The following is a 25,976-nucleotide window of genomic DNA, read 5'->3' as shown; positions in this document are numbered from 1 at the left end:
AATCAAGGTTGTAATATACAGGTCAAATTCCAAAGTGAATTCGAGTTTCAAATAAGAAACAGTGTTAGCATTCTGTCAGCTTGTTAGAGATCAGCCATGAACCAGGGAGACGTTTCACATTGCGGAGGAGCATTTTCTGCCTTAGAAGCTGATTATATTGGGGGGCACCTGGGTGGCTCAGTCAGTTAAGCGTCTGACTTCCGCTAGGTCATGATCTCACAGCTTATGAGTTTGAGCCCTGCATGGGGCTCTGTGCTGACAGCTCAGAGCCTGGAGCCTGCTTCTGATTCTGTGTCTCCCTCGCCCACTCTGCTCTCTGTCCCTCCCCCGCTCATGCTCACTCTCCCTCTCTCTCTAAGAATAAATAAGCATTAAAAAAAAGAATTTGATTATATTTTACTGGGAATCTCCATTTTAATGCTATACCACAATACCTTTTTCATGTGAAAAGACATATACTTTGTTCTTGAGTAAAATTTTTGTACTGCAACCTTGCTTACAGTATGAATTATATAGAATCACATAGCCAGACACACTTGTACTTCATATCTTTTTAAAATTACATGAAGGAATTGCATAAGTAAAAGAAAAAAGACTATGCTTCCCTATTAGACTAAAACACTACACATATTTCTCTTCCTATTAAGCTGCTGTTCTTAATGTACATGCTTTCAAAGCTTTCGAAATAGCCTAGAAGAATGGAGCAGCAGACTTCATTAGTCACCTACTCAAAATTCATTCCCCCATCACATCCTTCCTTTTAACAGTATTTGAGTTTGGTATGGTATATACCCTTCTCTGAGTAGTCATATGCTTCAGGGAAGACTGGCACCAACCCCAGACTCAACTGGAGAATCCTGATTAGTCTAAGATAATTATGGTGTATCCATTTCCCTTGTCAGGGATAAGTTGGGGCATGATAAGATGTTAACTCTGAACTATGGAAACCAATTTGACAATAAATTCTATATATATATTAAAAAAAAAAAAAAGATGTTAACTCTGACCAAAAAGATGTAAAGGGAAGTCTGCATGATGTGGGATTGAGAGTATGGGAAAGCATGTAAGAGGTGGTGGTGTCACTTTTAAAACCAGAGATGGACAAGACCACTGGATATTGTCCCTAGACAACTGTTGCATCTAGATGTGATGGCTGGAACTGCAGCCATCTTGCAACCATGAAGGAAGCTTGCTTCGGGCCAATGTCATCACATCAAGGATAGCACAGCAAAAAAATGAAAAAATCTAGGTCTTTGATGGTATTATCAAGCTAGAATGAATCAATCCTCCTTAAAACTTCCTGGTTATATGTGAGATAATAACTTTTCCTTACTTAAATTTTGATTTTGGTTTTCTTTTACTTTCTTTTACTTGCAGTCAAAAGCATCCTAACTGCTACAAGTCTGAATTATTTCAAGTCTCTGTTTAAATATTAACAAGTGGAGCTATAATCTGGGAAATGAGGGACAACAACAGAGTCTAGTGCTTAATTTACTAGTAAGACATACAGTCCAAAGGTAGAAAAGTCAGTTTCATGAGTGAATTCTAAAGCCTCACCTATTATATTTCAAAGCTGGTTACTATTCTGTTCCCCTCTATCTGCCCTCCCTACACACACACACACACACACACACACACACACACACACACACACACAATAATGGTTTGGAATTGACCCCACCCCCATACCAATGATCTAAGAAAATGGACACTGTCTTCTGACAAAATGGTAGAATATTCTAAATGTAGAATATAAAGTTCTCTTTCCCAAAGAGGCACTTTAAATATCAGAAGATCTGAAACAGTCTAAGATTATAAAGTTTTCATTGATTAATATTTATTGACTACCTACTATATGCTAGGATACTATTTTGAATTTTTACCTGACAACTTGGGATGAACTTATACTATACATAGCTGCAACTAAAACTTAGCTTTTCTGTTCCTGCCAAGATATATCTGAAACGAGTATCTTTCTTTCTCACAGACACTGCTGCTCCTAATGATCTGAAACATGCATTCCACCTTCCATTATCAGTTGTCCCCATAGTAGTTGCCCCCAAACTACGTCTGATGGACACAAGATGGTAAAAGATGTTCTTTAAAAGAGAGAGGAAGACAGATTTCCATGGTCAAATAATTTGGGGAAATACTGCATGTTATATCCCACTCTTGAAAATTCACAAAAAACATTATAGCACACAAAATGTCCTAACAGTCCTGTAATAAATTTTTCTTCAATTCAAAGTTTCTGAAACTTACTTAACTCTAAAATCTATTTTTCACTAAATATCTTTCAGTATCTTGGGGAAATTAGTAATTCTTAAAACATAAGACATATGCCTCTCTAATATGGCCACTACTCAATTTAGAAATAATAAAAGGATGGGTTGCCTGAGTGGCTCAATCGGTTGAGTGTCTGACTTCAGCTCAGGTCATGATCTCGCGGTCCATGAGTTCAAGCCCCCCATCGAGCTTTGTGCTGACAGCTCAGAGCCTGGAGCCTGCTTTCATTCTGTGTCTCCCTCTCTCTCTGACCCTCCTCCCTCTTGCTGTCTCTCTCAAAATAAATACACATTAAAAAAAATTAGAAATAATAAAAAGAATAAATGCTAAAACAACCACACCAAGCTAGAACTATGCTTTAACAATCTACAGAGACTACAAGTTATTCTTAAGTAACTCTCTTCCACAGTCTTGCATTCATATTCTCCAATCCTACCAGCCAGGGACACAGAAGTAATCTCTACTCAAATGATTCCAAAAACAATGCTTTTATTATGGAATACTACAATACAAAAACTTCTAAATGATTCCTAATGTCATGTACAATTCAAACTAGCCTCTTTAGCATATCTGTTTTACTCACTGATAAGCCCCAGAACCTAGTATAGTGCTTACAAGAGAGTAGGTGGTCAGTGAATATTTGCTTCAAGAATGAATGAATCAATCAATGAATCAATGAATATCTCCATCACATCCTCCTCTCCACCTGTGCAAATCGTGCCCATCCTTTCAAGTGTAGATTAAGCCCTGACTCCTGCATGGAGCCCAACTCATCCTCCTCTGATCCCCTATCAATACTGGAGAGTTTGATACTCATTTTTCCTAAACCAGTTCACATGTTGGTTTTCTCTCAGAAAATAAACTCCTTGAAATCCAAGATTATGTTATAAACTATTTTTGTATATATTAAGTGCCAAGGCTCGGAAGTAAGTATTCAATGACAAAATTTTATTCATTATATTTCATTAAAAAATTCAGTGTGTGAGGTGCCTGAGTGGCTCAGTCAGTTAGGCATCTGACTCTTGATTTCAGCTCAGGTCATGATCTCATAGTCATGAGCTTGAACCCCGCTGGGCATGGAGTCTGCTTAAGATTCTCTCTCTCTCTCTCTCTCTCTCTCTCTCTCTCCCCCCCGCTCACCCCCCCTCTCTCCCTCAAAAAAAAAAAAAAAAAAAATTCAGTGTGTAACAAGAATAACTGGAAATTCCTGGAATTTCTAAACCTATATACTACTAAAATCAGTATTTTATACGGACCAAGTTCTGAATAAAGAAAAAATGTTATCCAAGTTCTGAAGAAACTAGTCCCTCTGGCTTTAACCTCTTTGACTCCATTTTCTCATTTGGAAAATAGCTCTGTGGTATTTCTCTACAGGCACTGAATGAGCAACAAATACTGCTTGCAAACCCCCTGATAAAGGAAGACTTTATCTCATAGTCCTGGAAGCAATCCTGACGTCTTAAATTATGTAATCCTGGTATTACATTATATTAGTCTGGTTCATATAAAATGTAAGCTACAAAAATACCAAAGCTAAGAAAAAATATTTACTCATGCTTTTACTAAGATGCAGAGAGAGGATGCATGCATTGCCAAAATTCCATAGAACATGCTCAAACTAAAGCAACAATGCCTTAGTTATTAAAGAAGGCAATGGCCTGAAGCAGTACTTAGGAACAAAGATTACTTGGTCCATGCAAGAGTCAATATTTAAGAACACAATGACTAATTCCCACTTCAAGTTCATGAACATATTTCTTTTTAAGAGCTTCTTTTTGGTTAAAATTTTTATTTGTGGTTTTTCTACCTATGATCCATGAACCTAAGAATGAACAAAAACTTGCAACATGAAACTCTCCAGTAGGCCAAAGTGTCAATGTAGACTTAATTCTGATTTTAAGGACTTCTCAACAAGGGTTACACAAGACTTGTACTTTACTTACTTTACTCCTTGGTCTCCAAAAATACTCATTTATCTACTCGGCCCAAAGAACCAGACTGAATGTTCTTGAACAACTGTGGAAAATGCATGAATGACACCTCCAGACCATATCAAAACACTGGGACTCTTAACTTAATTCCAGATTACTTGAATCCAAACTACCATTATTGTTGCCAATAGAAACTCCATTTACAAATAATCAGCTGGTTTTTTAAAAAATGTTCTAGTTGAGCTTACTATGAGCTAAAAGTAATCATTAGATTCATTTCCAGCACTAGCTGCGTGACCTTCAGCAAATCTCTCAACATTTCCACACAATTTCTACCTTAGGTCGTCTCAAAGATAAAACTAGTAACAGTTATTATTATCATTTTTTTCAAAAGATATGAATGAAAAATATAAGCACAGACTTGAAAAATTTAGGTTAGGCCTAGAAGACATCATAGCACCAGCAAGGATTATCACAAAATCCCCAAATCCTCTCCCTATAAGCACTGACCTATCATCAAATTCAAGAGGTGAATGTCCAACTGGCCACACGGATATCCTATTGAAGCAATTTAACTCGTCCCCTACTCACCAACCAGAAAACTAAGATTTCAACACTTCTGACTTTATAGTGTGACATTAGAAACACTGTGACCTGCTCCTCACTTACCTTGGTCTGTATGAAAACAGAGTATACAGCTCCCTAGGAAGGGAACATCCACGGGACAAAAGCACACAAAGCCTTCCACCGTGCACCACCACCATGAGGTCACATAGTTACCTCAAAACGAACTTCTCATTGGCCCTCTCCCACCTTTCCTCCTAAAAATCAACCTGCCACCTGGGCGATGTGAGATTCTTGCTCCACACTGAGACCTTAGGTGAAGTGGCTCATTTCCCATAGTTTGACAATGTAAAATCTAAAGCCGGACGAACAGGGCGACTCACACTGCTCACGAGGGGCCATGTGTGTTGGTGTGTAAATCTGCACGCGCTCTGCAAAGGGAACTTTACTTGTGCTCTAGTTCTGCCACTTCCTGGCTCTCTGACCTCGGGCAAATAACTAAATCTCACCAACCTCAGTCTACTTCTCCATGAAGTTAGGATGATTATTCACTTTGTAGGGCTGTGATGGAGGCTAAGTTAGTTACCCATAAAGGGTCCAGCCAGCCAAGCACACAAACAGGCACTGAAGATATGCTCCCCTCTTCCTTCTGCACCAGTGGAACAGAGACCACAGCACAGGAGATAACTACAGATATTCTCCATTAGACTGTCCGCTTCCCCGTGGCCAAGTGCATGTCTGATTCATCTTTGGATCCCAGTGCCCAGCCGAGAGCCTGGCCCAGAGTAAACACATAATAAATGCTTTTTAAATGGAGAAAATGAGAATCCTTTGGGTCTGAGGATGTTAAGATTATCCTGGCCACAGTCAAAGAAAATTTTGATTTCCAGGTTGACCAAACAGGCGCTTGCTACAAACTATTATATAGTTCAAAGCAAATAAGCTATTCTGAATTCTAATAATTACATTCTCTAGAATATAAAAACCAAATTGCCCTACAGCTCTCAACTTTAGTTTTGAGAATCCAATTATTTCCTAAACAATGGAGTGGGTAACCACAGAAACTTGTGGAATCCCTTTTCCTAGAAAACATGAAGAACAAGAGAGAAGCCAGTCTGTTTGGAAACTGCTTTGAATTCTGTCTATAAGCAAAGACTAGACCAGATCAGATACCGCTCAGAGGATCCTTCCAGACCGACACAACCAAGATATTAAGAGAAATAACTAAAATAATTCTTTGTAATTTACACCCAGGAAAGTAAAATAAATACGGTTCTACATCTCCTAACATAGTCATTTAAATTAATTTTTCATGGACCTAGTAAAGCTTTTACAAACATTTTCTTCTTAAATTGTACTAAACCATCCCAGGATACTAACTTAAATATGAGCTTTCTTTAATAAGGCAGAATAGAGATCATTATACTTAATAATACAAAAAACAAGATTATTATTCTTTTGTTCCATTTTTCAACCCACCTATTTCCACGTACCCCAAATGTACTCATTTCCAAAGCTTTACAAGAAACACTACTTCCCCCAAATATTCCACTCAATTCTTCCATTGAGGATTCTCTAGTGCATCTATTACTCATGTCACATTGTACATTCGCTTATTACAAATCGTCTTCAACTTGTATCTTTCACAGATAACAATCTCTGTTCCCTTAGTTAAAACATAAGCTCCTTTAGCAAGGTCCAAGTTTTATACTTCTCATGTACTCCTCTGTTGTGTCAATAATGAGTTCATGACAAATGTTAACAAATTCTCACTGGCTAAGTGACTTAAAATGAAGACAGAAAGCAAGAGCTGTAGAATACACTGAGACCAACGTGAAGCTTTGGCAAAACCTGGAAGCATTCAGACTGCCACATATTGATATTTGTCATTTACCTGGGACTAGAATAGTTGAAGGTTAATACCACAGGGACTAAAGAGAAAGACCTAGAGTTAAAGATCACATTGGTTTAGCTCCTGCCCCGTACGGAAAGAGGAACCATCAAGGGTAGACCCCTCACAACACTGTTGATGGAGGCCATTTTGGAAAGCCCACCACACTCCCTGCATCACAGGGCTATGCAGGCTCTGCTTCTACGTAGGATCAAAGGTTCATCCAGTCAGGCCAAGTCAGTCAGGAGGTAATAAATATAGAAAGGAAAGGAGATTTAGAAAATTAAAATGCTGTAAAATTATTTCAAAACAAGTGAAACTTAAGTGTTCTCATTCTTCATAATCCAAGGAACGCATCTAGAACAAGACTAAGGAGCTCTAGAGTCCCATCATTACGAGTGCACTCTACATACTTACAAATGGGGATGCAGAACCTTCTATTCCCTTCTTTACATACGTAAAGGGAACTTCTCATCCCCACTACAAGGCAGGTACTGTTCTAGGAACTGGGAATATAGCAGGTTACCAAACCACAATTCCAGTAACAATTACATAAAGCCTTAGCTTGGTATTTTACAGAAATAGGAGACCTCCAGGACAGTCCAAATCTCTTATCTTAGAGGAGAAAACCACGGCCCAGAAAGGTTAACTAATTTGTCTCAGTTGGTTATCGTGGCTACATGGCAACAAAGGCAGGAATAGAAACCAGATTTCTTATCTCTCCTCTCATAACAAAATTTACTTACTCATTAAGCAACTATTTCTGTGTGCCTGTTATATGCCACACATATGCTAGGTATACAAATGGGTAAGATATTGATTCTGTACTCCAAAATTTCACTATAATTCTAAGACGATGGGCTGAGTACTAGAATAGAAGTGGTAATAGAAAAAAAGCAACTCTGTCTCTAATTGTGTAGGACTTTCAACATTTTAAAAGAAATGAACTGTTAATCATTTGTTTTATCCCCACCACAGCCCTTTGAGTACAGGGCACAGATCTTATTATTCCCGTTACATAGATGGAGAAATTGAAGTACAAAGAGGATAAGGGAGTCTATTAAGGTCATCTCCAGCGGCAGCAAAATGCCTAGAAACCAAGTCTGTTTACCCCAAGATAGACATTTTTTCCCCACTAGATGGGAAAGGCAGATGTTCTTTTTATGACCAGTTCCCTTCTGACCAAGAACACACATTTGCAAGACGGTGTGCAGACCAATCTGTGGCTGTGAAAGTAGATTTAACTGGCCTGTGAGGTCTCATCAGCTGAGTGTAGTTATTCGATGGGTGAGTGACCCACCAACAAGACATCATTATTACTAGCATTCTGAAAGTGCCCATGATGTATACACAGAATAGATGAGAAACGTTCTGCCCTCACAGAATTAATAGTGTAGGGAACAAGCTTATAAACATTTCAACAAAAAGTGAAAGACTTAAACAAACTACAACTAGAACCACTACAAATAACAGCTAATCTAAGACACTAAAGGTTTTGCAGAGCAAATCCAGTGGGTGCTTCCAGGAAATATACTTTTCAACAGTTAAACAGAGAACAGAAGCTCTGTATACATAATGATATATACCAATCTTCAGATTATTAAAGTAAAGGCTCTCACCAAGAATGTTCATCACATTTTTAAAAATTATTAATTTCTTAATTCCTTCATTTCACTTTTCAACTTTACTCAAAGCAATTATATGAATATTCCATTTCCATCTTTCTAGGAAAGTTACATATTTTGTAACCTTTCCTATTTAAGAAAAATGAATTTATAATGGTGGCTCCCATCAGCATGCCTTTGGCAAATAGATTAAAGCAGGGTGGTTTCATTGTGTTATTCTTCCAACCTCCTTCAGACGTAACCTAAATGGAATGATGATTTTTCTCCTGTACATAGTAAAATCTGTGTACACATCCATGTATCACTCATTCTATAAAAAGTAAAATGTAAAAAAGCATTTCTTCACTGTCAAATTTAGTTTTAAACATTAATTTCACTTGTTAATTATCTCATATTTTACTTATGCTGTTATTTATTTATCACCGTCTCTTTTTTTTCATGTTTGTTTATTTTTGAGAGAGAGAGAGAGAGCGTGCACACATGCACAAGTGGGGAAGGGGCAAACAGAGAGAGCAGGAGACATAGAATCTGAAGCAGTCTCCAGGCTGCGAACTGCCAGCCCAGAGCCCGACATGGGGCTCGAACCCACCAACTGAGATTACGACCTGAGCCTAATCAGACGCTTAACCAACTGAGCTACCCAGGTGCCCCTATTTATCACAATTTTATAACATGACCAAACTGTTTTAAAACTCAACACTTTAGAATTATTACAAAATAAAGAAAGCTAAGGAGAAAGAAATCTTAGTGATTTCAAACTACTGAGAAGAATTTCTTTAGAAACCTACTAAATAGTAAAAATTGTAATCATCCTTTCAAAGGAATAATGTTAGCATTATTTTAAAAATACAACTTGATTAGAAAAAACAAAACTCTCTGGTATTTCCTGAATATACTCTGGGGATTCATACTTATAGCCAGTTGCCTTCTTTTTAAATATTTATTGAATTTCATAGGGCAATAAATAGCAATTTAAATGACAATTCAGAACTATCTGTAGGTTTCATTAGACTTACCAACAGTACATCATAAAATTATTCCATATTTTCTAATTCCTAAAACTCACTTCCATCACAAGAAAATATTTTAACAAATAACAGCTTAAAACCTAAATTAAAAATGTGATAATCAGCCTTTTTAGGGAGGAGAGGAACATGGCCAGGGTTATCTTCAGATCCTTAAGAGAAAGCACTGGGCCTAATTGGATCCTAAATGAAGTTAAGAAAGCAATTATACATGCAGCGACAGTGACATCTAGTGTCCGACCTTGCACGCCGCTAGACTACCATCAAATCCTAAAGGCTAAAGAAAGTTATTCAAAACTTCTCTTCTTTAAAACCAACAAACAGAACTTGTGCATTGTATCTAAAGATACAACCCATTGTCAAAGTGTTTCTATAGGTTTCTTCCCAGACATTAAAAAAAAAAAAATCTTTTTTTTTTTTAATTAAAAAAAAAAAAAAATCTTAAGAGTAAAACATCTTAAAAAAAAACTGTAACACTAAAGCCCTAAAAAGTAAAAAGCACTGTTTACTCCATGTGGCCAACATCTACCTGGAACTGCTCCCCTTGGCTGCAGAGTTTAACGCAAAAATAATCTGGGACATGCTCTGATGGGTGTATCACAAACATTTAAACTTCCAGCTACAAAAGTAAAGATACTACACAAGTTAGTACGTGGTTAAAACATCAAGAAAAAACAATTTAGGACATTAAAGGAATACCTGAAGATGCAAAGAAAACAAAAAAATACTTTAGCTGTTGCACTGAGAAACCAGCTCGACATTTCAGCCCATGCTACCTTGCCATATTTTTGTTGCTTTGAAAGGTCCACTTATTAAACAGTAGGTATTTTTGCCCAAGAGGTTAGAATTTGGCAGCTTAGGTTAATTTACTATAGTATTTTAATAGTTTTATGCTCTAGATGAATCCATAAAAGTAAGCAAATTTCCAAAAATTATTTTTGGCCAGGACAATATTTTGTAAAAAGTAAAGTTAGCGTTAGATGAAGCTTACCTATTTTTTTTGGAAAGTTCATCCTTTCCCCTTTTAACTCCAAATATTCTTGTGATCAAGGTACTGAAAAGAAGTGTGGATGAATTTCTCACCTAATGTAAAAATAAACGCACAATAAGGATTAAGAAATATACATGGCATGAAACCAACATTTACAATGTTCAAACTTGATATTCAAAGTCATTACCCAACTGGCTAGTGTGGGGCTAAACAAAATATGGTTTGTGTTCATGAAATAATTTTCAAAAACTACATAGTAACTGACTCCATGACTTCCTCTTACATTAAGCTCCGCAATCCAACCACACGCACATAACACGGCCCTTGCCTATACTTCTAACATTATCACCAATTGTTTTCAATATCTCTTTGTACTTGTATCATCAAATAACACTTTCTTTTAAAAAAATTCATTTTCCTATATCCTTTCTGACAATGATTATCCCCTTAAAGAGCTCAGCTCTTTCCATTCATTTTCTGTAGTCATTTACCTATGGGATATATTCATAAGACCTAACTCAATCCACATTATTAAGATGGCCAAGAAAATATTTAATATCCAAAATGTTGTTTGTTAACCCTACAATGTAGTAATCTAATAAATTTTAACCCTAAAATTATCTGAGACAACTGGTTGATAAAAATAAGAGGATGAAACTATCATTAATAAACATAAATCATTTCTCCAAAATGATAATAATAGATATCTCTATTCTAAACCAGTGTGTCAAGATGTTGTTTTGCTGGATTATAAACATGTCTTGGGGCACCTGGGTGGCTCAGTTGGTTAAGAGTCCAACTTTGGCTCAGGTCATAAATCTCGCGGTTCCTGAGTTCAAGCCCCACATCGGACTATCTGCTGTCAGCACAGAGCCTTCTTTGCATCCTCTGTCTTCCTCTCTCTCTCTCCCCTCTGTGTGCATGCGTATGCATGCTCACTCTCTTTCCCTCTCTCAAAAATAAATAAACATCACAAAAAAAATTTGTTAATGTCTCAATGCCACAGCATATTGGGCTTCCTCAATTACCTTGCCAAATCCGAGCAGAGATCTATAAATACGTACTGACTTCCCTACAATATGTAAGGCACTATACCAGCATCATGGAGAATATCTAGAAACAGAAGACACACTTACAGCCAACACAGAGCCTACATCCTAATGAGATAGGTGTCATAATCATGTGGTATGTTTAAACAGCAACATAAGAAGAAAGGTAATTCAAAGTAACACTTTTAGATTTAGACTAAGACTTAGAAAATAGTCCTCTAAAACCACTACAGTAGGGGTCACAAACTCAAATGTCCACAGGAACCAGTGAGTGACAGGAACAGCACAGGACTAGGTCTAATGCAGCCACTATTCAGCTTTCACTGAGTAGCATGAGGGAATGTAAGCCCAGTGTTGCCAGATCTGCTTTTTTAAGAGAAGCCAGAAAACCCAGTTTTTATGTGAAATCCATTATTTTGAAATGTTGGCAACAGATTAAAGGGGCGAAAAAAAAAAACCACTGAGGAGGCCAAATAAAACACAGTTGTAGGCTAGATTTGACCTATCAGCCATTTGCAACCTCTCCTCTAGAAGCCCAAGACTGACTCAATTCATGCATGGTAACTCTAAAAGTAGACTATAATTCATACCAAAGTGGTATAATTTATACCAATATTGCAATGAAACCCTAAAATTGGATAAATTCACTTATGTTCATTCCACAGTCAACAAACATTCATGAAGACACTACTATGTGCCCTAACCAATATCCCCGAACAACAAATCTATCCTGTTACACTGTCAACGTGGCCTCTGGCCTACTCAGATCTTGATTATCTCTTGCCTCATCTATTGACTTAGTGCCCAAAGACTCTTGGGTTTAAGATGACTTGATGAAGTCACATAAAAACCCTGTCTCCTCTCAGGAATCACACAAAAACATAAAAAGAAAAACAGGAGCACAAATTCCATTCTGCCCTGAACAAAACTTTCTAAGAAAAGCTGCTAGATGCAGTGTAGATGCAAGCTAAAACAGGAGTTCCTGGAGATGAAAGAGGTTGCCTGCCCTTAATCAAAACTTAGACGACTGTTTTACAAAGTGAATGGGTACCTCCAGAAAGAAAACCCCTTTGTGTGATTCCATAGGCTAGAGGCAGGAGACAGTCTTTCTGTAATATTAAGATGGATCTGAGGGTTCCAGTAGTAGTACTCTGATTCATTCATTATCAAGTTCCCTCATTAGCAGCCAGTAATTGTCATTGCCTATTCCAGTAGGTGTAGCAAAATGGTGATTGATATTCTACCATTAATTAGCTATACTTTTCAGAAAAATAAAGTTTTCCTTCATCAGCTCTTTGATTACCCTGGTACTCGGTTACTACAGAATCATTTCCATAAATTTACCAGTTTGCAGGATGATGGGTTCATGCCATGGCAGCCCCCAAAGGTCACCAAATCATGATCTTTTAAGACATTAATAAAATTAATTTTCCTTCTACTCAGATATGATCCACATACCATAAAATTCACCATGTTAAAGGGTACTAACTATTCAGTGATTTTTACTACATTCGCAACATAGGAAACTACCACCACTACCTAATGCTACAGTATTTTCATCATTGCAAAATGAAACCCTATACACATTAGTAGTCATCATGCACCCTCCCACATTAGGCAAACACTAATCTACTTTCTGTCTCTATGGATTTACTTATTCTGGACATTTCATATTCACGTGATGACATAACATACAGCCTCTTTTGTCTAGATTAGCTGCTCTCAAAGTTCACTCACGTTGTAACATGTATCAGTATGTGATCCCTTTTCATGGCCAAATAATATGCCATTGTATGGATATACCACATATTTAAATCTACTCATCATTTGATGAACATTTGGGTTGTTTCCATTTTCTGGCTAGTATGGATAATGATGCTATGAACACTCATATACGAGTTGTTGCGTGAACGTGTTTTCATTTCTTTTGGGTATATACGTAGAAATGGTATTGCTGAGCCATATGGTAGAAAGAGTAGGCAGTTAGTTAGACATGAGCTGGAGGCAAAGGCAGTGATAAAGAGGCGACACATTAGAAGCCTGAGGGCACAACATCCTGACTTTGTGGCTTCCAATACCCTAGGGCTTACAGACCAAGAGCCACAGGTGCAGCACATGCACTCTCGTCCTCAACCTCTACCCCATGGTAACATATGGCCTCATTATATTTACCTTGCGGTGTTGACCCACCTCCCTGCCCACCCCTGTGGCAGAAGATGGTCTTGACAGTTCTGGCAAGAACCCTGTAGGGTCAAAAACTACCCCTCCCAACAAGTAGGAGTACTTTAGATGACTGGAAACAACCTTAGCTGGAGACAACCCTAGCTATGACCCATAACCTACACAAACATAAAAAGACACTCCTAACCCCAGTACAGTTGCCACCTCTGGGCCTGTCCACTCTCACTTCGAGAGTGTAATGTTCTTGATAAACTGCTTTGTGCTTGCCACTTTCCTTCTGGCTATCTTTATTCAAGTGTGGATCCTCACATAAATCTTTTGTGGGGAACCCAAGACCCAAGACCTCCATTCACACAATGCATACTCTCCCATTGGTAACCGTAACGCTACATTAACCTTTTGAGAACCTGACAAAGTGGTAGTACCATTTTACATTTGCACCGGCACTGTATGAGGGTTCCAATTTCACCAATTCTCCAAATGCTCCCCAATAACTGTTACTGTCCACCTTTGTTATTGTTAACTATTCTAAGTGGGTGTGAAATGGTATCTCACTACAATTTTGATTTGCATTTCCCTAGTGATTAATGATGTTAAGCATCTTTTCATGTGCTTATTGTACATTTACATACCTTTTCTGGAGAAAGGTATTCAAGTTCTTTGCCCAATTTTTAACCAGGTTGCCTTTTTATCATTGAGTTTTAAGAGTTCTTTATACATTTTATATGCTAACCAAATATCAGATACATGATTTGCAAATATTTTCTCCCATTCAGTCAGTTGTCTTTTCATTTTCTTGGTGGTATCCTTTGAAACACTGGCATTTTAAATTTTGATCAAGTCTAACATTCTTCTTTTGCTGCTTATGCTTTAAGTATCATATCTAAGAAACTGTTACCTAATCCAAGGTCACAAAGATTGACAGTTAATATTTTCTTCTAAAACTTTCATCATTGGGGCACCTGGATGGTTCAATCGATTGACTCTTGATTTTAGCTCAGGTCATGATCCCAGGGTTGTGGGATCCAGCCCCTCATCCACGAAGGGCTTCTGCTCAGCGTGGAGTCTCTTAAGACACGCTCTCTCTCTCTCTCTCTCTCTCTCTCTCTCTCCCTCTGTCCCTCCCCTCTCCCCTGCTAATGTGCTCTCTCTCTCTCTCTAAAAATTAATTAATTAATTAAGGAGTTTGATCTATTTTGAAATTTTTTAATATGGTATAAGATAGGATGCAAATTCACTCTTTTACAGGTATATATGCAGCTATCCTGGTACCATTTGCTGAACAGACTATTCTTTCCCCCACTGAAATGTCCTTTTTACTAAATGTTAGGTTTTATTTCTGGACACTTAATTCTATTGTATTGATTTATAAATGTCTTTCCTATGCCAGTATCACATTATCTTGATTACTGTTGCCTTCATTGTAAGATTCAAAATTTGGGCATGTGAGTCCTCTGTTGGTTTTTTTTTTTTTTTTTCAAGATTGTTTTGGCTAGTCTGAGTCCCTTGCATTTGCATCTGAATTTTACAATCACTTGGTCAATTTCTGCAAAAAACTCCAATAGGATTTTGACAGAGACTGTATTGTATCTGCAGATCAATTTGGGGAGTATTGCCATCTTAACAATATTAATGAAGTCTTCCAGTCCATGAACATGAAATATATTTCCATTTATTAGGCCTTTATCAATTTCTTTCAAAAATGTTTTGTAATTTTCAGTGTACAAGTCTTACACTTCTTTTGTTAAATGTATTCCTAAGTATTTTATTCCCTTTGATGCTATTACAAATGGAATTGTTTTCTTAATTTCATTTTTTTAATGTTTATTTATATTTGAGAGAGAGAGAGAGAGAGACAGTGTGTGAGCAGGGGATGCTCAGAGAGACAGGGAGACACAGAATCTGAAGCAGGCTCCAGGCTCTGGGCTGTCAGCACAGAGCCCGATGCAGGGCTCGAATCCATGAACTATGAGATCACGACCTGAGCCAGAGTCAGAGACCTAACTAACCAACTGAGCCATGCAGGTGCCCCTTTAATTTCATTTTTGGATTATTCATTGCTAGTCTATAAAACTACAATTGATTTTTGTATGTTACTCTTGTAACCTACAACCTTGATGAATTTGTTTGTTAATGATTAATTAATTAATGGTTGTGTGTGTGTGTGTGTGTGTTCCTTAGGATTTTCTATATACTGTATATGATTACATCACTGAAAAATAGCGATAGTTTTGCATCTTTCTTTCTAATCTTGCTGATTTTTATTTCTTATTCTTGCCTAACTGTCCTACCTACAACTTCTAGTACAATGTTGAACAGATGTGCCAGAGTTGATACCCTTGTCCTATTCTTGATCTTAGGAGGAAAGCTTTTTTTAGTCTTTCACCATTGAGTATGTTATTAGCTATGGGTTTTCCATTGATACCCATTGTCAGGTTGAGAAAGTTCCCTTCCATTCCTACTTTATTGAGTATTTATAACAAGAAATGGTGTTGGGATTTCCGCATCTGCTTAAATGATCATATGGTTTTATCCACTAGCCTATTCATAGGGGGTACTATATTGATTTTCATATGTTGAAAATATATACTCTATATTCTAAATGTGTAGAAGTAATATAGCACAACATTAAAAACAATTACTGTAAATATAGAGCAAAATAACTAGCATGGAAGACACTACTTGTTACTTAAGACAGAAGAGCGTCCCTATGTTTCTGTGCTGTAGGTAGTATAATAGTTCCAGGACATCTGTGTAAAGTACTCCTTTTATTTTCTAATATTTCATCCATATTTTCTGGCCTTCTCCACAATAAAGCTAATTAAGGAGGGAAAGTACGTAGAAGTACAATTGAAGGAGAGGTGATGACTGACAAACTGCATTACCAACTCCTAAATCATTGTTAGTAGATACAAATACGCATCATTGATATATCCATGTGGGTAATGAAAAAGGTCATTATCAGCACTAATATATTTTGGAAAAATAATCATAGTAACGACAATGAAAACATGTCCTATTTGGGAAGGATGGATCAAGGAGAATACAAGTAAAAAAAGAGAGTAACAATGGAAAAAAGCAGTCAAGTTAAAAATGGAGAGAACAGAATGGTTGCCAAATAACTTCAGCTATAGTCAATTCTTACCATAAGGAAAATACCAGAAAACCTTCCTGTTTTCTTACCTCCTTCCCCATCAAGCCCTGAACACAGTGTTGATAAAGATTTGATATTCAGCTACAAACTGACAACTGCTATCAGTTTTTCCCTTCTATTCATTAAGTATATATACTTTTTCTTTCCTTTCTAGCATGAAAAGGCTAACCATACAGTCTTGTGTAAAATATAGGAGGGTTAGGCAAAGGAAAAGAAAATTAGGTTTCACAAAGCAGTGTGTGTGTGTGTGTGTGTGAGAGAGAGAGAGAGAGAGAGAGAGAGAGAGATGGAAAGAGAGAGAGAGTCTGTGTGTAGAAGTGTGCATGCATGTATATATGTTTATGTATAGACAATACATTTTTTCTTATATATGTATGGCTTTACTTATATAACGTAAATGCCCCCTTGACAAATAGTTTTAAAATATAAATGCACAGCCTGTTATGTGCAATCACTAAGTGGTACAGTCATTTATACACCATACACCTTCACCCTTAATAGACGGTCACATCCCTGACAATGGGATCTACATACAATATAAAATATTTTGTGTAGTGTACATGGTACCAGTTTATAGTAGAAAGAAATACTCTGTGAAAAAAATGAAATGAGATTTGGTTCTAATTTGCCTTTCATCACTTCTTAGCCATGTGACTTTGAAGAAGACACTTAAAACTTTAGGTCATAAATCCCTCATCTGTAATGCAGGAAAGCTGTACTGAAATTTCTGGGCCTATGATTAAGGGGAGGGCCAGCCAAGTTCTGCAGTTCATGGTGACCTCCTTCCAAAAGAGTGAGACAAAGGAAGAGACAGAACTTCCACCCGTCCATATACCACCTATGCAAGACTTTAAAAAAAATTTTTTTTAATGTTTATTTATTTTTGAGAGACAGGGAGACAGAGAGACCAGAGCGTGAGAGGGGGAGGGGTAGAGAGAGGGAGACACAGAATCCCAAGCAGGCTCCAGGCTCTGAGCTGTCAGCACAGAGCCCAACACGGGGCATAAACCCACTGACCATGAGATCATGACCTGAGCCAAAGTCAGACGCTTAACCAACTGAGCCACCCAGGCGCCCCTGCATGATCTTTTTTTTTTTTTTTTTTTAAGTACTTTCCTGTGAGTAAAGCTCCATGCACAGGCATGCCGTGTAATGTAGAGCATGGCTAGTTTTAAGCACCACACAGTCTTCAGCCTGGCACTCTTGGGGCAAACTCACAACTATCAGAGAGCCTGGACATGCTGGTGCCAACAGAGGCACAAAGTATACATACATGGCTGTGCTACTGGGAAGACCCGAAAGACTCCTTTTCCCCCTCTGAAACCCACTGCATATTGTGGGCCAGAGCTGGCCTGAGGTAAGCAACTAAAGACATACCAGACAGAAATATAAACTCAGTGTGGGTCTTAGTAGGATGCCAAAATGGCATACTCGGTAGAGTTTCTAGGAAAGCTGGGAAGACGAGTTACCTGCCCTGCAATGACGATGTGACGACGCAGGGAAAGAAGATCAGGTTTTCCAGTCACTGAACTAAAAAAAAAAGGGAATGCTCAGAAATACCTCAGTGTGTGTGTGTGTGTGTGTGTGTGTGTGTGTGTGTGTGTGTGTATGGAACTATAAATTACTCTCACCTATATTTTTAACTAGCTTCATCTCCAAAATACATGTCAAAGATCATCACATGTCACCATTTTTACTAATATTTTTCCATTCTGAGCCATCATCATGACTTGGCAAAACTATTACAACAGCTTCCTGATTAGTCTTCCTCCTTCTCTCTTGCCACCTTACAATTGAGTCTCCATTTTTAACTGCATCAATCGGATGCCATCACTCCCCTACTGTGAAACTCTCTCATGAAGGATTTTTCAACAGCAGTAGGAGCCACAATTTGAAACCCCAGGTCTGTCCCAATTATACCCATAGAGGCTGTAGAACATCCGGACATTTCCAGACTCAGATGAGACACTGTATCACAGGGCATGGGAACTGCCTTCTCTTGCAGCTGCCCAAAGGTTGTGCCAACATGTGCCCCAACGGTTAATCTTTGGCCAGTAAGAGAGAGGAGATGGAACTGTTCCAAGAGGTGGTAGTTTCACATGGCCCGGTTAGAAGATGTATCACATGACCAGATGACTAGCTTGGTTTTCCTGCAAGGTCAAGGCCTGCTTAGTAATAATGTCTTTCCTCTTTCCTTGTCTCACCTTCCCTTTTTCCTTCATTCCTGCTGCTTTGGATTTGTGCCACTCAATAAAACCTTAGCACCTAGGCTATAGTTCCAGCTCTGTTTCCTAAGTAACAGGGCCAAAAACCTATAAGTAGGTAAAATGAACCTCCTCTGTATTCCTCTAACACCAAAAACTTTCCCCTATAATAGCCCAGATTCTGGAGTCAGACAGATAATAGTTGTGTGTTCTTACACAAAGTTATTTTGCCTTCCTGAGCCTTGTTTTCCTTTTCTGTAAATGACTGTAATAACAGAATCTACTTTGCAAGGCTGTTCTGAGCATTAACTGAGATTATCAAGGTAAATGATGCCAGGCACAGAGAAAATCCTCAATAAAACAGACATCATTATGATCATGTCTTATTTATCCTTGTATTTCTAGTGTTTAACATATCATCTGCAACACAGTAGATGTGCTTAATGCTAATCTGTTTACAATACCTTTCCCCTGTATTTTATTTTATTTATTTATTTTTTTTAATTTTTTTTTCAACGTTTATTTATTTTTGGGACAGAGAGAGACAGAGCATGAACAGGGGAGGGGCAGAGAGAGAGGGAGACTCAGAATCGGAAACAGGCTCCAGGCTCTGAGCCATCAGCCCAGAGCCTGACGCGGGGCTCGAACTCCCGGACCGTGAGATCGTGACCTGGCCGAAGTCGGACGCTTAACCGACTGCGCCACCCAGGCGCCCCTCCCCTGTATTTTAAAAATGCACAAGGAATAGCAAAGATCAAAAAATTTGTATGGTCTCAATACACAGGATTAAGGAATCTGTAAACAAAAAATAAAATTATACATGAATGCTTGTTGGAAAACATTCCTTTACTGCAAAATTAAAATTAAGTTAATTTTACTTGTGTTTTCCTCTGCAACATGGAAAAACAGTTAGGTCCAAAGTACAAATGTAGTCACATTTAGGCACAAGATATATTCTTGAAAAGACGTGCACAAATTAGGTTTCAGTAAATTAAACCACATTTCACATGCATTCAGGAAAAACCACTCTGTAAATGACTTCAACAGAGAATGCTGTGGTAGGTTGTTTTAAACTGTTATACATTTCAATTGTCCTAAAATGAAGCCCTCTTCATGTTCATTGATTATGTTGATTTATAATTTTGGCATATCTTAGATTAAGTTTTTATAAGAAAAAAAGGCTAACAATCAATATATTAAAGTCACAGTACTGATCATTAGAGCTATGATGTTTATTTTCTCAAGTACAGCAAACTGAATAGAACCCAAAAGATCCCTTCATCACCAGTGTTAATAAGGAAGATCCCCCCCCCCCCCGCCATGAAACTACACATGACCACTTATATGTGTGAATGCAGTCTTTTGTGGGTATATGTATGTATCTGAGTACTACACACATTTGAAACCCACATTAAAAAAAGGCAGAAAATACATCAGAATGCTAATAATGATTATCATCTGTATGGTGGTTAAACAGGTGACTTTTACTTTTCTTTTTATGCTTTTCTTTATTTTCAAATTTTCTGCAGTATATGTGTTACTTTTTCAAAAGGGCTCAAAAAAGATTTTTTTTAAAATAAGGCACTCATTTTTGATACTTTCAGTTTTGCTAAAATGTTGGAAAAGTCACCAGGTTTCACCCTCTGAAAGCATTTCTTTGTTCATCTTGAATTTACGACTTGTCGAAAACAATATTGATATTGCTGGCAATCAGTTTTATGATCTCTAGTTTTCCGGATGGTAAAGCCGCATTCCTACCTCTATGACTCTACTGAAGGTACACAGGTATTGCTCTGCTTCCTGTAAATGCAAAAGGTAAACACTGTGTCCTCAGGAGTAGTTAGGCAATGCTCCTAGACAGGATTTCAGACATGTATCTCTCTTACAGGAAGATGCACAATTTTCCAGGCAGAAGTTGGCAACCTTGAGGATTCCTCTTTACCTTGGAAGTCTGTGCCTTTGGCTACACTACAAAATACTGACTCTCAATTAGAGCAGCATTATTCATGATAGCCAAAAAAACCCCTAAATGTTTATAAACAGATGAATGGATAAACAAAACGTCCTATATACATACAACAGAGTACCATTCAGCCTTAAAAAGGAACGAAATAATAACACAGGCTACAACATGGATAAACCTTGAAACCACTACACTAAATGAAATAATCCAGATACAAAAGGACAAAAATTCTGTAATTTCACTTATATGAGGTACCTACAACAGGCAAATTCATAGAGCCTGGAAAGTAGAACAGAGGTTACCTGGGGCAGGGAGTACCTCACCAACGAAGTGAGGAGTGCCTGTTTAACAGATTCAGAGCTTCTGTTTAGGGTGATGAAAAAGTTCTGAGAATGGATAGTGGTGATGACTGCACAACACTGCAAATGTACCTCGGGCCACTGAACTGTATATTTTATTTTTATTTATTTACTTTTTAATGTGTATTTATTTTTGAGAGAGAGAGAGACAGAATGTGAGAGGAGGAGGGGCAGAGAGAGAGGGAGACACAGAATCCAAAACAGGTTCCAGGCTCTTAGGTGTCAGCACAGAGCCCAACGTGGGGTTCAAACTCACGAACCATGAGATCATGACCTGAGCCGGTCAGGTGCTCAACCAACTGAGCCACCCAGGCACCCCTGAACTGTATATTTTAAAATGGTTAACATGATAAATTTTGAAAAAGAGATAAGTGACAGTTTAAACAAAAATAATAACAATGTAGTGTGCGTTTATAACATACATAAACTGTAATAAAAGCACAAAGATTGGGAGGAGAGAAAAGGAAATATGTATCATTAGGTTCTTACACTTCAACTGAAGTGATACGATATCACTTGAGGGTGGACAGTGATGCTAAAGATACATGCTAAAACCCCTAAGGCAATCACTTAAATAAGAAAACAAATAATTATGGCTAAAAAGCCAACAAAGAAGATAAATAGTAGCTTATTAAAACCTACTCGGAAGTATAATTAAGTCAATGAAAAAAAAAATGGCAAAAGCACTTACTGCCCAGACTGGTGATGTAAAGCCTAGAATTGCAGCCTTAGCTCCATCAGCCACATATGGAATAATACTTTCTCCCAGACGTGTATCTCTGAACAAGGCTCTAAGGATATTTAAAGCATGAACCTAGAATAAAAAGCTAAAAATTAGATGTGGTTGAAGACCCTGGTAATTCTAAATCTGTACACATTCAATAACATAACCTCAAAATAAAAAAAATTACTGAATTTGAGAAGAAATAAATAATCCACAAATGAAATAGCAGATTTTGATAAAATACAATTAATCTGATAAATCAGTTTTTTAAAAGATTTAAACAGTGCAACTAAAAAGCTTGGTTCAATGGACATATGCAGAATCCTGCATGTAACAAATAGAGACAACATGTTCTTTTCAAGTACACATGAAACATTTATTTTTTTAAATGACTTAAAACCTAGCCACAAATAAAATCTCAACAAATACCAAATAATTAAAATCTTACATATTATGTTCTGATCACAGTGGAACTAAGTCAGAAACTGATTTCTTTAAATACTTTCAAAACTGATACTTTATTTTTAAAAAAAAAAGTGGTCAAAGGAAAAAAAAATTAACATTTAGGGCTGACCACTAACCAAGGTGCTACACATCAACATTTTGAGACGCAATGTAAGTGGAACTTTAAAAAAAAAAAAAAAATGCATGCCTTACATGCTTCTATAAAGAAAAAAAGACTAAAAATGAATATTCTCGGTGTCCAATTCAGATGACAAAGAACAATAAATTAGAAAAGAGAAAGAAAATTTAAAAGAGCAGAAAATTTTGAAAAAAGCAATGACATAACCAAGACCATTAGCAAAACCTAAAGCTGATTCTTTGAAATAGAAACTAACCTCTGGCTAATCAAGAAGAGAGAGAAGAAAACAAGCAGTATCATGAATGCCAAGGATGATATGACTACAGATACTACAGAGAATAAAGCAAAAATACTACTGTGAATAATGCTACCCAAATAGATTTGAAAAAATAGACAAAATGAACAATTTCCCAGGAAAAGAATCTATCAAAACAAATAGATAGATGCTTATCATTACATAAAGGAAATCAATAGATAAATCCTACCCAAAGACCAAAAACAAAAAAACAAACCCAATATAATAACTACAACAATTACCAAAAAATTGACCCACATGAATTTATAGATGAATTCTACCAAATATTCAAAGAATAGATAATCCCAATTTATATAAACTATTTGGAGAAGAGAAGACTCCCAAATTTATTTTACCAGTCTAGCACAGCTTGGCTAGAACAGTAAGGACAACTACTTTGGGAAAATGGTAATTTCTATTAAAGCTTAATATACAACATACCCCAAAAACACTTGTATCTACTGAAAAGAAATATATATATGTTCACCATTAAGGCATGTACAAGAATGTTCTTAAAAGTACTATTCTTAATAACCCAAAATAAAAACCAACCCAAATGGTCATCAGCAGAAGAATGAATAAATTATATAATATCATATAGCCATGAAAATAAATAAATTACAACTTGGATGGATAATATAAACATAATGTTGGTCAAAAGAATCCACATCAAAAGAGTACCTAATGGTATGTTTTCATTTATTTAAAACTTAAAAAAAACAGGTAGAACTAAAACTAAGGTGTTAAAGTTAGGCTAGTAGTTACCCTTGGGGAAAAGGTACTGATTAGAAGGAGCGTGAGGAGGCTTTGAGGTGTTAAAATGTTCTGTCTCTTGCTAGTTACACCAGTATGTTCACCTCGTGAAACTTTATTGTTGTACAGATATGATTTCTATATGTCTTTGTATATGTTATAATTCAATAAAAAATTTTACATAAAAAATAAGGACAGGTACAGCATGAAAAAGAAAAACCACAGGCCAATCTCATGAACCCAGTGAAAATACGCAAAAAATATTTTTTAAAAGATGTGTAAAATGAATAAGTATATTCATGATTATTTGCAAATTCGAGAAGACATTTATCTCAAAAGACACTTGAAAGCATTCAAGGAAATGTGATTTCCTTAATGAGCTATATGACAGATTTAAACCTACAGCAAATATCAGCAATCACATAGGGATAACTGCTATTTCTATTGCTATACAAATCATACTACAAGTTCCAGCCAGCAGAATAAGAAAAATATTTTATGAATAAGAATTAGAAAGGTAAAACAAATTTAGCATTATTTACTGAGGATATGATTATCCATAAAGAAAATCCAAAAGATTTACAGACAAGTCATTAGTTGTAATACACAATAGCTGACATGACTTCTTTTTTAATATTTAAATCTTCTAGGGGTGCCTGTGGCTCAGTCAGTTGAGCATCAGGCTTTGGCTCAGGTCACGATCTCACGGTCCGTGAGTTCGAGCCGTGTGTCAGGCTCTGTGCTGATAGCTCAGAGCCTGGAGCCTGCTTCAGATTCTGTGTCTCCTTCTTCTCTGCCCCTCTCCCACTCATGCTGTCTCTCTCTCTCTCTCTCTCTCTCTCACTCTCAAAAATAAGTAAACATTAAAAAAAAATTTTTTTTAATTTAAATCTTCCAGTCCATGAGCCTGGCTAGTTTTCTCCATTTATTCAGATCTTTCTCTATGTCTTTCATTATTTTAAAAATTTTATTTTGTTTATTTATTTTTGAGAGACAGAGTGAGAGCGGGGGAGGGACAGAAAGAGAGGGAGACACAGAATCCAAAGCAGGCTTCAGGTTCTTGAGCCGTCTTCACAGAGCTCAACGCAGGGCTCGAACCCACGAACAGTGATATCATGACCTGAGCCGAAGTCAGACACTCAACTGACAGAGCCACCCGGGCACCCCTTTCATTATTTTTAAAAATAGCCTCCTATAAAAGTCTTATAGATCTTTTGTGAGATTCAATTCTACATACTTTATATTTTTTCTAGTGATTATAAACAGTATTTTAAGGATTGTATTATATGTTGCTGGTGTGTATAAATGCAATTAATTTTTTTGCTTATTGTTGTGCTTATATTCAGCACAGAGTCATTTTCTCCAAACAAATCAATAAATTTAAATTCCAACAAAAATTCAAAAGGGGGTTTTGTTAAACTTAGCAAGCTGATTCTATAACTTATATGGAAGAGCAATGGAAAAAATATAGCAGGATAATTGCAAAGGAAAAAAGGGAAATTCACCCTACCAGATACCAAAAGTTATTGAAAAGATAGTAATTAAAATAGAGTTTTTGGCTCAGAGATAATATAACAGACCAATAAAACAAAGCACACAAACAGACATGCATGTCAACAAGAACAGTATATCAGAGATAGAAGGGTGCTATAAATCAAGGGGAAAGGATATACTGTATCAAAAACACTTGTATATTAATTATCCAAATGGAAGGTAATAAAATTATTTTCTTATTTTACACACAAAAACAAATTACAGATAGTGTAAAGACAGAAATGTGAGAAATAAAATTAAAACTTTAAAAAGAAAATACAAAATATGTTCTGACCTTGGTGTATTTATTAAACAAGATCCGAATGTACAAACCATAAACGAAAAAGCCGGCATATTCCATTTTATTAAAATTTAAAACTTCCATGCAATAATAGAGACCATAAGCAAAGTGAAAAGAGAAGCCACAGATTGGAAGAAGAGGTGTGTAACTCAACCAAAAAGAACTGTTATCAGGAAAATAATTTTATTTTATTTTTTAACGTTTATTTATTTTTGAGACAGAGAGAGACAGAGCATGAACAGGGGAGGGTCAGAGAGAGGGAGACACAGAATCTGAAACAGGCTCCAGGCTCTGAGCTGTCAGCACAGAGCCCGACGCGGGGCTCAAACTCAAGGACCGCGAGATCATGACCCGAGCCAAAGTCGGCCGCCTAACCGACTGAGCCACCCAGGCGCCCCGGAAAATCATTTTAAAACAACCAAAAAAACCCAACTCCTGAAAGACAAAGACAAATAACCAAATTAAAGATAGCCAAAAAGTCTTTCAATGGGCAATTCACAGAATTAATTCAGAGGACTAATACATGAAAAGATGTTAAAGCTAGCCAGGTATTGGAGAAATGTG

The 25,976-nt window shown here is 36.9% G+C and overlaps 1 protein-coding gene across 7 annotated transcripts in view; it reads right to left on the bottom strand.

The window, feature by feature from the left end:
* The window catches only part of THADA (THADA armadillo repeat containing), a 329,917-nt gene that overhangs the window by 217,870 nt on the left and 86,071 nt on the right, over nucleotides 1-25,976 (bottom strand). For all 7 annotated transcript variants that reach the window (XR_005784245.1, XM_040453897.1, XM_040453899.1 and 4 more), the window contains 2 exons: nucleotides 21,915-22,037; nucleotides 10,314-10,405 (listed from right to left, as the gene is read on the bottom strand). Coding sequence is in view for 6 of the 7 variants with exons in the window: in XM_040453897.1 (XP_040309831.1) it covers nucleotides 10,314-10,405; nucleotides 21,915-22,037 (215 nt within the window). In the remaining variant the exon portion in view is untranslated. The remainder of the gene's footprint in view (nucleotides 1-10,313; nucleotides 10,406-21,914; nucleotides 22,038-25,976) is intronic.

This window comes from Herpailurus yagouaroundi, unplaced genomic scaffold, assembly GCF_014898765.1.
Source record: "Herpailurus yagouaroundi ecotype Mexico unplaced genomic scaffold, PumYag 210, whole genome shotgun sequence".
NCBI lineage: Eukaryota > Metazoa > Chordata > Mammalia > Carnivora > Felidae > Herpailurus > Herpailurus yagouaroundi.
This window is presented reverse-complemented; position numbering and strand designations above follow the sequence as displayed.